We start from the raw sequence: 13587 nt of genomic DNA on the forward strand, positions 1-13587 counted from the left end.
AATCTTTGAATGTACAACACAGGAGTAGTATGTATTTTGGTAAATAGGTTAGCTCTTCTCAGCAGAAGCACATCTCAGCCCACTCCTATCTCATCTCTGCTCTCATATGCTGTCTTCTGCCACCACCCAGCTGTAGTGTCTGTTTCCCACTTTTACTTTTCCTCTAGAAGTACCCTTTCTTACCCTTCACCCACTATTACCCAGTATAGATACAGTTCAGACATACGTGTAAATTGTAAAGTAGTACAAAGGAACTCCTATTATAAAGTAAACCAGAACTAAGTTCACAGAGGCTGCTGGATCTTTATGATTCAGGCTCAATTTCACTTAAGTACTTCCTTAGCTCTTCACCACTCAGCCTTCCGCTTACCACCAATGTGCATCATTATACTTTCCTCCTGTTGAATCACGTTACCACTGGAAATGATTTTTACGTGTCAGGGCAAAGGCCAGCAGTAACCTCCCATTTAAAAAAATATTTTGTATTCTTAATTCATATTTTATGGCATAAACCTCTTATTTCTCTTCATAGTTTGTAACTGCGACCACCCTTCCCAGCATTATCATCCGTTTCACCCTCAAAGTCATAATAGAATGTTATTTTGAATAATGGTATTCAATCTTTGGCATGCTTGGGTTCAGCATCCAAGATACTTAGCATAAAACTCAAGTTCTGTAGCTTCCTTTCTCTTAGGCATGTGGATTCTTAAGGATTAAAATAAATCTTGATTGTTCTTTGTGCCCAAACTAGTTACGTTGTTGTGCATGATGTTTAAAATATGTGACTGCTCTATACTAAGTAGACTCTATCTCTTAACTAATCCATAGGACACATCCTCTGCTCATTCTTTTCGGTTTTCAATCTCATTGCTATAGAGAAGAAAAAGATTATGTTGAAGACCTAAAATTGAATTGCAGTGAAATTTGTAGGTATAGGAGGGAATAAGGTTAGTTTCAAGCAGAATTGCACAAATGAAGTTTTCTTTTGTGCCCACACATCATTGACCTTCTCCATCTGCCCCCAGTAACCTAGTGCCCTCATACTGCCCTCAGATTCTCCAGAGCTTTATCACCAGTGCAGCCCCTCCCCCAAAATTACCTTCTACTTTTTTCCTTAACCCTCCCACACAGGCCTATTAAAACTATAATTTTTTTACTTAAATAGTACACCTAATCACTCTCCTACCTCTAAGTTTTCCTCACTATGTTTTGCCTGTTATTCAAAATTCAGATGAATGCTAGGATTTGGGGCAATATGGGAAGACGTTCGGAACAAGATGCTTTCCTTTTAAGATATGCTGTTTAGACAACTCTTGACAGAAGAGAAAGAGTATATGTAACACCAGTCCCTCCTTCCCTCTGACTCAGGCACAGCAGAATACATTCTCAACATTCTGCTTCTGTAACTCAGCGTTTGCAGTTCCACATGTAGAATAATAGACTTTTCAAGGAGAAGAGAACCTTAGAAGATCTTTAGTCCAGTGGTTTTAGTAATTATTTACCACAGCACTCCCACTAGTAGATAGGTTACTCTCCCATTAGTGAGAGTGACATTTTAGGATTCTCAGTCTTTGGAGTAATAGGGAAATGTTGACAAAAGGGTTACGTGGCATTCTTTAGGGCAGATAAAAGGGGGTGGGGGGTGAGTTAATTTTGAAAGAAACTGAGACCATCTTGATTAGTGGTCCCTTGGGTAAGGCACTCCCATATGAGTTACTGAGATAGCAGTTGAACAGATACCAGGATCCTTTCTGCTGTGGAAATGATTTCCTCTTTTACCCTTATCTTTCTTCTCAACCCCACGTGCCCAATCCTAAACTGCCTGTGGTACCTCATATTAGGCCCAGCGTCATCCTGCAGGTTACAGACGGGGGGAGCAAATGGAGCTCAGCAGCTTAAGTTTTCTCTCATCTGTTCCCTTCATTCCCATGGTAGCAGATCCAGGGATCATCAGACTAAGCTTACGGGAACTTCCCATTCTGTTGAGTTCATTTTCTCCTTCTCAAGTGAACCCCCAAAATGCTTGACTATATTCAAGGAATACTAGTTATAGTTATATAAATGAATGAGTTGCTGTTTATATTTGATAAATATATTGTCACATATATGAAACACATGCTAGGTAAGTTTTGAGTTTTATTAAATTACAGTTCTGTACTCTGTTCATTTAGCCTGAGTTCACAAAAATGGAATTTGCCCATTTATCTGGCAAATGCGAACGTGTCAGCTTGCTTTTTGGAGGTTGTCTTACTCTAGTGAACTGAGGAAAAGAGTAAATCAAGGAGTTAAAGCTCTAGAGTATAAAGGTCAGACATAAAGGAACAGAGATCGTACCTTTAGTCCGACTGTCCAGTACTCCTAATGTCGTGTTCTTTTCTTGCATTCTGGCATATCAAGAGGAGAGTAGCCTGGGAGTATTGGCAAGCTGAGTTCTACTCTTGGTTTTGGCCTCATATAGAAGCTTACTAAGATGTCCCAAAATATTTAATTTCAGTCCTGGCTCCTAGGTTCCTTCATTTATGTCTTGCCTTTAACATTGTTCTCCCTCCTAGGTTCTTCCATATTCTGTCATAACCAATCACAGAAATCTGGGCTTGGCAGCATAGGTTTAGCTGTATCTGGGAAAAGCTGATCACACGGGAGAATCAACGGAAGACATATTTCTAAAACATGCATTGTAAAGAGTTTTTAATCCTATGACCAAAGCTAGGCCTCGATCCTTCTGAGAAATTATGACATTTCTATAATTTCCTCCTTTACTACTTGTTTTTTAAAACTTCCACATGTTAAACACAACCTGACTTGAAACTCTTACACTTCAGAAGATTGGCATATGCAATTCTTCTCTAATTTAGGTAGTATGTTATATGGTATGTTATATATCATATATTATATCAATAATATATTTGGGTAACTAGAGGAAAGAACCATGACTACATAGTCTTTTACCTCTTTGGTATTTTATTAAATAAGACCTCTGGAATGCATTAACTGAACCTTAAAATCTGTTAGCCAAATTCTGTGTCCACAAGATAAATTGCTTCTTTTGGTTTATGCTTACCGTGCTTACCTTCCATAATCAGCCTTAAAGTTCTGGTGGGAATTTATAGACCTAGATATAAATAGGTATATGAAAAAAAATTAAAACAAAAAGTTATACGATTGCATATTAAGAAAATGTACTGGTTTCCAGTGCTTGCTATGAGATCAGTTTCAGTGTTTATAGAAAACTGTGGTATGTGTGGGTATGTATAAGAGTGTGTGTGTTTCCTCTAATTACACCATCAGGAAAGTGTAATTTGCTCTTTTCTATTGAAAATATGAAAATGGTCTGATTTCTAGGTAGCCACCTGGAGAAGAACATTATTACAATGGTGATTTGGTATCACTCTTAGCTTAGTGATACTAAATGCCAGCTTAGAAAACTTGTTGTCCTTCCTATGCAAAGAGAGTTTTGAGAGACATTCTGACTTGTTTTTGGTATAGTGGAAATATAGTTTATTTTGAGCTATTCATGCTCTTTCTCATGGTTTTAACATACTCTAGACTTTAGGAGTATGGATAGCCCAAAACTAAGGGTTTCTCTATGTTTTACTACTTTTTACATGTGTGGTACTCTGCTGTGCACAGTGGTAGATGCTAAGATAAATCAGACTTAGTAGACCTCAAAATGCTTATCTTATTATTAGAAAAAAATACACAGTTAATGTATTATGTGAAGTAGAAAATGGTAAATGCCATAAGAAATATTTAGGTTAAATATTATAGAATTTCAGAAGGATTCATTCAATATTTACGAAGAATTTTAAAATTTACAAGCTTTATGCTAAGCATAATACAGTATTTCCGGCCCTTAAGGATCTGAGTCTGATGGAAAAGACAAACATCTAAATAATTACAACACCAATGGGAGAAGTACAATAATAAAAGATGTGGACTGCATATCATGGGAATATAAAGGAGATATTATGGAGCTTAGATTTAATCAGTCCTATATGTAATAATTATTAAAAGCCTTAACAGAGGAGAAAGGTGACAAGTTAAGTTTGAGGTGCCTGAGGGACATCCATGTGGAAATGTCCAGCAGATAGTTTTCTAGATGAGTCAGAAGGTTAAGGAAAAGGAGTGAACTAGCAGTAGAAATTTGGGAATGATCAACATAGTTGAAAGTAGATTGAGATCTCCCAGGGAGAGATTGTAGCAAGAGAAAAGTAGTAAGTCAGAACAGAGACCTGGGATCTCTCACATTGAGAAGGTTGTGGAGGCATAGGACTCCACGTAAGAGAAGGAGGGGCAGTGGTCACAGGGGATGACTCAGCAAAGTGTCGTTTTACGAAAACTAAGGGAGTACAGAGTTTTAAGAGGTCAGCAGCCTCAGGTACAGCCGGAGATATCTGGTACTGTAAGACATACAGGAGATACTGATCCTATCAGCATTTCATTAGGGCGATCAAAGCAGAAGCCAAATTGTACAGTACTGAGAAGTGAATTGAGAGGCTAGGCAGTAGAGACAGTGATAGTATACCATTTTGAGAAGTCTGACTGAGAAGGTTTGAATCCTAGCTCTACCACTTACCAGTTTTGTGACCTGTTGCAAGTTAATCTGTTTTCTTCATGTTTAAAATTGGGATCATAATACCTACCTTGTATTAATCCTTCTATGAGGATTAAAAAAGTTAATATAGGCAAAGTACTTTGAAAAGTATGTGTATATATTTTACCCATGATAAAGATTAGCTATTATCATTATTAAGGAAGAGAAGGGAGAGATTAAATGTTAGAGGAAGGGTTGAGGGTTGAGTTATTTAATGTTTGGTTGTTTGGTTTGGGGGAGTGTGGAGGGAGACAGATACTTCCTATTAATCACCGAAGGAATATAACCAGGTTTGAACCTGAGACTTTAGCCTCCACCGTAACGGAAGACTCACTGGACTAAGAAGAACCTGTTGAGAAATCTGCAGACTTTCTAATCCTGGTTTGCTTATTAACTCTTTGGGACACAGTGTTTAAGTCACCTTCCATCCCAGTTTCCTACAGAAAGAAATAATGGTTCCTGTGTACCAATCTTGTCAGAGCTATTGTACAAGTAAAACTGATCATCTTGGGTGATGTTTCTTATCCTTGAGGTTTTCTCTGAAATCTTCTGTAACTCCTATAGACTCAGGTTATAAATTCCCTCCTCTAGGTCCCCATAAAAATCTTGTGCATCCCTCCTCCAGGTTCCCATAAAAATCTTGTGCATCCCTCCTCCAGGTTCCCATACAAACTTCGTACATGCCCTTATTATAGCATTTGTCACATTGTTGATGGCATGATGTCTCCCCCACCAGTCTGTGAACTGCCATACCCTCTTTATCTTTTAAGTACCTGACATATTGTAAACACTCAGTAAATGTCAGGTTCAACTGAATATAGGAAATTGCCTGAGTAGAGATGGTATATATTTGTGAAACTCTATTACTTAAGCATCACAAATTTCAAAAACTTGAAAAATATTTCTATATAATTACTCATTGTTACTTTTTCTGAATTACTTAATTCTTTAATGTCAGGTGAAGGTCCCTCTTTTGATTAAGCCTAATGCCTAGTGAGGATGGACAATATTGTTGAAGTAACTTTTTGTTTTAATTGAACATCAGTAGTTTTGCAGGCCTAATTTAGCTCTTATCATTGAAAAGAGTCATCTTTGAAAAGAGCAAGAATTTGGTAGATAAATGTCTGAAGCAAGACTAGTTAATTAAATATTTTGTTAAATGCTTACTAGCACTAAGTCAGAGTTATTTAGACCTTTTTGTGCTCCCATTTCAAGTTGCCACTACCAACCTTTCCAGACAAGAAACTGGTCATAGCTTGATGGAGCATTATTTGGTGGGTGACTGTGCAAGGTCCAATGAAAACTTTATTACCACTCTTAGACCTAGCCTGAGGAACTGTTTCTTTACTCTCCTGTCTTCCAGTTTTTCCTGAAAATACATGTACTTTCAACCTATCAAAAATGTGTCTTTATATGTATGTTTATATACTTTGTCTGTTAATACAGTATTAGTCATTGAGAGTCATGTGTGTAAATATTTGTAACGTAGTATTCTCCTTTCTTTGTTGAAGCGCTCTCCATCCTGTACTCCAGCTAGCAAAGGCAGACGTGTAAGAGACTATTGCACTTGTGAGCCCAACCCGATGCCCTCTACCCCTAGCTCTTATCCTTTTTGCCTGTGGTTGCAGTACATGCTGATGTTTTTGTGGTGTATTATTACATTTATTGCATGCTTTGCGCTGCTGCTCCTGCTATTGCTACTCTGCTTTTCTGTACTTTTTCTTTTTTTTCTTTTTTGGCTTTGGCCGCAAAGCTTTAGGAATGTTCATATAAATTTCTGTAACCAAACTACTAAAATTATAAGGTATCTTTTTTATTTTGATTGGGTGAAAGAGTGATCCTAAAGTATGCTTTCTAAATTGGTCACATACAAAGTAAATGAGTTTCTAAATAATCTGATGTTAGCAATTATGTGGAGATTCTTAGAAATTTTAATTAACGTAGAAGGAAAACTTGATAATTCATATTATGCAAAATTCAAAAAAGATTTGGGATAAGGTATAGATCTTACTGATTATAATTTTATGTAAATCAGTTCTGGAGAAACCTTTGATAGATTTTTTTAATGTAGCTCTAAGTTGTATTCCCAAATATCTTGTATTTAGAGTTTTGAGGCAGTGATGTTAGTAATAAATCATTTATATTCTAAGATATTTCCAAGATTTAAAAAAAATTTTAGCATTCTTTATACATGTATTGATAACAAGCTATAAACATCTTCCTATGCTAAGGCTAGTTCAGTGTTTCTCAATCTGAAATGGGCCAGACACTACCTCTCTACCTCTATCCTGCAAGATTCTGATGTGCCCAGAGTGGGGAATCTGTTTGCGAAAAGGTCTCAAATTTTTGTAAAGCAGCCTCCACCCGAACACCCATATACACACATTCAAACTCGCTAGTTGAGAAGCTAGCGGACACTGTTTGCTCTGGTATTTATATGCAATGTAAATAACACCATTAAAAAGGAAAATCTGTGATAGATGCAAATTTAAAGTTTCTACTTGTCGGCTTCATGATCATTGGTATTGATCAACACCTTAAATCCAGAATTTCAGACTGGGAAAGTTCTAAGTCAGGGAATTATCTGGTTTATGGAAGGCATGGTAAGCAACAGAATGACCCACTGCTTCCTGTACTCTTATCTTTCTGGTGTGATGGAGGGTTGATTGTAAAATGAACGCAATTAACCCTAATATAGCACATGTTTTCAAACTACTGTTTAACAATGAATAAGCGGTTTCAGATACCAGCGGTATGGCCAGTAGAACTTCGACTTCAACTGATATCTCATTAATTAATGAAGTTTATGAAAAGATTTCTGGTCGACTGACTTATTGATTATTTTGACATTTGTAGAGAGTTAAAACCATTGGGTATTTGGATTTATCCAATCTGAATATATGTTCATTGGTATCATATAACCTCTAGAAGGGAAAACCAAGATGTTGTGTGCCCAGTTATATTAGGTTCAGATCATTAGCCTGTGGATTGACTACATTTTTATCTGTTTGCTTTTCAACAAATTTATCATTCAGAGAGATTTTGTTTTTCTGGTTAAATTTATCATAGGTTAGTTATGTCTCTTACCTTGTAGACTTCTAGGGGCTTTGACCACCCAGAACATTTCTGTGAGTCTTTAAATAGGAAAAATTGTTGAGGGAAATAGCTGTTATAAGACCCCTGCTATTTAGTCTACATTTTTATTCTATAGGATATAAATAAGTCACACTTAACCAGAGCCTAATGACTTATAATTACATATGACTTTTTTAAATGCAGATGTGATAGGCTTGGTCATTTGCTTTCCAGGCTTCCTTTAAATTTTCCTTTATTATTTGACAGATAAGAAGTCAGCCACTTAAAAGTGGTAATGTCTGTGAGGGAGATGACAGAAGAATTACCAATTATTCAACAGTTAAATAGAAACATAGAATAGTGAGGAACTTTAATAGTCCCTGGGAACATCCATGAAAACAGCAGGACACAAATAGTTACCATTCCTGACAGTGGCCTTGAATCTAACAGTGGCATACAATTTTATGTTACATACTGTGTTTTTAGACAAGAAATGTACAATACTTTCATAAATTTAAAATTCTCTGAATGAAATATCATACAAATGAGGTATATATTTGTATTTCCCATGTGCTCTAAAACCTCATTTACAATTTAAATAATGCTGTTTTTAAGTGGCGTTATTTAATTAATCATAGTGTAAGAAAGATTTGTTATTAATGTCATTATTAATGTCTGAATACAGATGGTTTTGGAAAGGTTCATAGTGTTTTCATTAATAGTGAGAAACACTGAGTATCTATTAGATTATTCCTTCAGAATTTAAAGCAGAAATTGTAAATAGCTAACATGTGGCTGGACTTTCTTTTGTGTTTTCTTAGAACATGTGTAAATTCTCCAGAGTAGATATTCAAATCAATAAATTGAAAATAACTTGAGAAATTTTCATAAAGAGAAACAAGTTATATTATTTGTAACTAGTAAGATTACATTTACTAGTCATAAAGTTCAGTAATTTATTATTTGTTTTAGAACGATAAAATATATTTACTGTTGTCCAAATGACATAGACAATGTCCAATATTGTTTTTTAATCCAAAGAACAATTAACAGAAATAACTATATCACTAAAAGCTTGAGTTATAAAGTGTTTCTGAATATTAAAAAATTGGATTACCTGCCACTTTGTTTCTAAAATACTCCCAGCTACAGGATAAAGAAAATTGATGAAAACTGGATTTTTTCTGTTAACTTAGAGTTTTTTATTTACCAGTATAAAACAACATGTTAGATGTAAGCTATTTTTTAATCTATATCAAATTCGTATCAAGTGTTGGTATCTTTTTATTTTAAAACCAGGTTTCTTATATGAATGTTTTGCTATTTGTACTTGTTCAAATCTATAATTATTTTTGGAGTAGAAAATACCCATTGATACATGTTCAAGATAAGTAGTTTTTGATCCTTTTGTTATTTATAAGAAGGCCATATTGCATAATTTGAGAAATTCTTGATCAGTGGGTCATCTGAAAATCAGATGTGAGCCACAGTGGAAAAAAACTTTTCTATTTTATAATATCATACTGCTCTAAAAATACATTTCGTGGTTTATTCATTAGAGAAGTCCTAATAGATTCAGGAAACATTATGGACTTTTTACATGACAGTGTTATGCATTATGGACAATACACTGAGATTCAGTTTTTCTGCTTTTTTTTTCCCAAGCAGTAGAGCAGTAAGTAAAATTGACATTAGAGTAGATGTTTCTAATACCTATTCATCGGAATAACTCCTTAAAGTATGTTTACTTAGAAAAAGAATCAGTTAATCAAAAAACAGAAAAAAATCACATTTACATGAAGAGGTTTCTTATTTTTCTCAGTAGATGGCAGCTTATAAATATTGAGTGAATTGCTTATACTATTCAGTTAAGATTTGTTTCCAAGACCTTCCTTTGGATTATATCAAAACATACTGTCCAATTAATATTAGCTATTGTTCCTTATTATTTTCCCTATTTTATTATTCTTTCTATAATCATAAACCCAATTATGAATTAAGATATCTCTGCTATTGATGTATATCACATTTATTAGCTTTTCCTGCATTATTAATTCAAGTCATTGCATACATTTAATGCTGTAATTTTTTTATAATACAAAGAATTTTTAACTTCCTTGGCTTTAATATAATATTAGTGATTATATTTGTTTCAAAGGTAAAAGTAACTAATATACTATTAATCAATTGCTTTGCTGTCATTTTTATATCTGAATCATTGCCAATTAATTATTAAAATTAATTTTAGGGTATCTGTAAATCCTGGCATATAGTCATTGAGTATTCTGAAAGTTTAGTAAAATTAATTGCTTTTTAGTAACTGGAATTACAAATTAATTATAAACGCATTGGTAAGCATGTAATTATAGATAAAATTAACAACATCTTGAAAACCATAGTCGTGTTGGGGTTAACACTTTGATGAAGAGAATATGTAAGTGATATTGTATTTTTCTTGTTACTGGTAACCTCTTTTGAGATATTGTTTATACTGGTAGTAATCCAGAAAGGAAATGAAATATTAAAATCTATTAATCTAATTAGCTATTAGCTTCTACTAGAGTCTTTTAAAAGACCTGGGAAGTTTTTTTAAAGTTTGATAGTCAAGACTTTTTTACCATGAGTTTATTCATCTTTACCAAACTTTTGTGTCCTTGTCTTTATGAGAAACACACTTGGAAAATAAAGTGGTAATTTTTAAGCTTCACTTACACATGCATGGTTTTTTTGAAATCACAGCATCATTGTAAATGGCATAGTTCAACTCTTTAATAAGGTCAGTTAATGCCATCTCAAAATGTTATTTCAATATTTCTTACTTTGAATTTTGTTCAACAAAACTGTCTTGATTTTGTTTAATCTCTGGAAGTAATTTTACTTTAGGAGCATAAAGCTCCAGAAAGCTAGTGTGGAAATTTTCATTACTCTATTTTACTATAATTAGGATGGGTTATTTTTAACATTTAAATGTTTTCCACTTCTGAAAAGCCAGTCTTAATCTCCTTCAGCTAAGAAAATCATTTTAAAATCTGTTCTCATTTCTGTTGTTTTCTTTCATTTTATTGATGAGTAAAAATTTTTTAGGAGAAAAAGATTTATAATGCCAGTAATTCTTCAGAAGGGCTAAGAGGTATGTGCTAAAGGCCTCAGTCATTCCTTAAGAGTCACTGATTTGTGTAATCACAGATTAAACTGTGATAGTGTTTTTTTTCTTTGCCAATATCAAACTGTCATAATGTCACATTTTCATAGGGTCATGAAACATGCTAGTAAATGTTTTAATGATCAACTTGATTTTTAGGTTTGACGGTTTTCATGATGTGAACCCCCCTTTAGAGCACATATTGGCAAAATGGCTTAAGGTGGTATATTCTAATTTCAGCACAGGAAAGTATATAAAACAGTGTGTTCAACTTCTGTCAGTATGTGTCCATACGGCACAAAGAGCAAGCCTGCTTTAAAATTTCAGCCAGTACTATTGGGAGCAGCAATGTCTTGCCTTTCTCATTTTTGAAGAATTTTTAAAGTAATTGGACCCAGAGGTACAAAGCCACTATATTTGCTATATTAAATTTGCTCCTCTCAGAAAGTTGAGAATCACTGTCTTATTTTAAAATCTGCTTCAAGTAAAATGGAACCAAATTGTTTCTGAATTCTCATTATCACCTTTTTTAAACACAGCACTATCCTTCACACAGGAACTTCTGATTTTATGTCTTTTAATTAATCTGTGGGCTAAAGGCTTTTGTGTGACAGGTCAGAACATTAAATTTTCTTAAAATAATCCAGTTTTTTTACAAGTAGCAAATCCTCTATTTGGACACTTCTTTAAAACTTTATGAGATCATTAACTCTTAATTATTTGAGTCAGTTTTAAAATTCTTATTAGTGTAAAATGTATTAGTATTGCTTATGAATTCCATTTTAATCGAACCTACTCCCCCATGTACTTTTTATTCAGCTTGCAATTTATATAAACTTAGGGAAACCAGAAGTAGATTTTTAGAAAATAAAAGACATTTTGCCTTATTCCCGACCTAGGGTCATATTTCAGATTAACAATTTGAACTGATAACCTTCTCCATGGCTGTCCCCCAGTAAAATTGTGAACTAGGTAAAATTTGACCGGAATCCCATTTTCTTCTTTCTTTTACTCTCCTGTTCCTGAGCAAAGTTCATTGTCAGTCTCCATGATCACTAAATTACTTTGACTGTCTCTACTGTGGAGTTGCCTTGGTACAACAAAAAAGAGTACTGAATTTGGAGTCCAGAGATGAGATTCAGGCCTGGCTCTCCCACCTCATAAGGCATACTAGTTTTATGAAATTATCCACATCACACACACACAGCTGACATACAGCTGGGATGCGTCGGTTCAGTGGTTCAGTTTTTAAAATATGAAATACTCTTCTAGCTGTTAGTACATAGCTGCTACTCCAGGTCCCCTAGATGCCCTTACTGAGATCCTTCCTGTCCCCGTTTCTCCCGAATCCAGTAGCTAAAGGTTTAAGGCCTGGCTGCCGGCCATCTTAGCCGGTCCCACCAAAGTCTTGCCTTGCAGTTTGCCGGAATACCTGCCCATGCCCACCACCAAGGGAGGCCACAGGTGGGCACCACCAGAGGGCTACTCCAGTATTTGCCAGCCCACTAGCCAGTCCCTAAAATAGTAACCATAATAATAATAGAGAAAAACATTTTTTAAAAACCTTTTTAGTACATGTTTAAAATCCTTAAGCTGATTACTCGTTCTATTGATTTGTAACTCAGTAAATGCTGATTTACAATAAATGCTGACCTAAGCATTGTTCTTGCTGCACAACGTATTTGAAACAAATTCCCTAACCTTCCCAAGTTGTCTTCATTGCCTTTCATTTAAAAAACCCAATCCTGGTAATTTTGAAAATTGCCAAACTGAATATATATCATTGATCGGTGTGTTCCATAGGATCTTTTATGCTAAATTTTAACCCGAAGCATCTTCAGTTTCTAAAAATACTTGGTTAGAAGGGTGCAACTGAGTATAAGTGCCAGTATTTCTACTGCTGCAAAATAAAAAGAGAATTTAATTTAGTGACAAAGCTGATAGGTTTGTTTCTTTTACTTTCAACTAATGCCTCGTAGAGGACCAAATTTCATTCTTATCAAGGACAAACTTATTTGTAATTTGCAGTACATATTTCTATTAAGTACTCTGCATTTATTTCACATGTATGATTTATTTTGTGGAATACAAGTGAAAAACATACAGTAGCTCGAAGTAAGAGATCAGTGGTGAAGATTGGAGCATTTTGTTAACTACTGTTATCTTGACATTTGTTTAAAACTAGTGGTTATGTTTTTGTATAATGACACATCCCTAATGTGAATATTCAAACTAACGTTTGTTATTCTCCTTTCTCAAGAATGTTATCATGATCATGCCTTACAGAAATTTACTAAGAGCTGCACATTGTTTAAAAGTGATTTCTTGGGTTTTTGTTTTTCCTGACTTATTTTCCTAGACTGATCCCGTTGAGAACACTTATGTACGGAATCCGAACGTCAAGTTTTACATCCAGTCAAGGTCCACATCTCCTTCCACATCTAGTGAAGCTGAGCCAGTTAAGGTGCCTCACTGGAGCAGTCTTGCTCCCCAACTTTTCACTTGTGTCAGGAAAGAGGGACTTGCAAAAACAAGTGAAATCTGACTCTCTTCTTTTAATCAAATGTATTGTGTAATAAGTCACAGTATATTGAAGATCATTACATTTGACTGATAATATAGATAGGATTATAAAACTGAAGTAAAAAATGGTCCCCCCAACTTCAACCCAAAATAGACAGAAATTTTATTTAATTTTAAAGTAGTCTTTATCTTAAGTAGAGAGCTATATAGAACAGAGGACAGAGTTGTGTGAATTTTGGAATTATCAGATAAA

At 34.6% G+C, this 13587-nt stretch overlaps 1 protein-coding gene across 14 annotated transcripts in view; it reads left to right on the forward strand.

The window, feature by feature from the left end:
- CDC42BPA (CDC42 binding protein kinase alpha) overlaps positions 1 to 13587 on the forward strand; it is a 326934-nt gene that overhangs the window by 269580 nt on the left and 43767 nt on the right. For 6 of the 14 annotated variants that reach the window (XM_049713441.1, XM_049713455.1, XM_049713462.1 and 3 more), the window contains one exon: positions 13171 to 13275. The exons of 4 other annotated variants lie outside the window; for them this stretch is intronic. In XM_049713441.1, coding sequence (XP_049569398.1) covers positions 13171 to 13275 — 105 coding nt within the window. Of the gene's footprint in view, positions 1 to 6105; positions 6145 to 13170; positions 13276 to 13587 lie in introns of all 14 variants that reach the window. 4 more of the 14 variants (XM_033430345.2, XM_033430347.2, XM_033430354.2 and 1 more) reach the window with 2 other exon arrangements.

Source organism: Orcinus orca, chromosome 1 (assembly GCF_937001465.1).
Source record: "Orcinus orca chromosome 1, mOrcOrc1.1, whole genome shotgun sequence".
Classification (NCBI taxonomy): Eukaryota; Metazoa; Chordata; class Mammalia; order Artiodactyla; family Delphinidae; genus Orcinus; species Orcinus orca.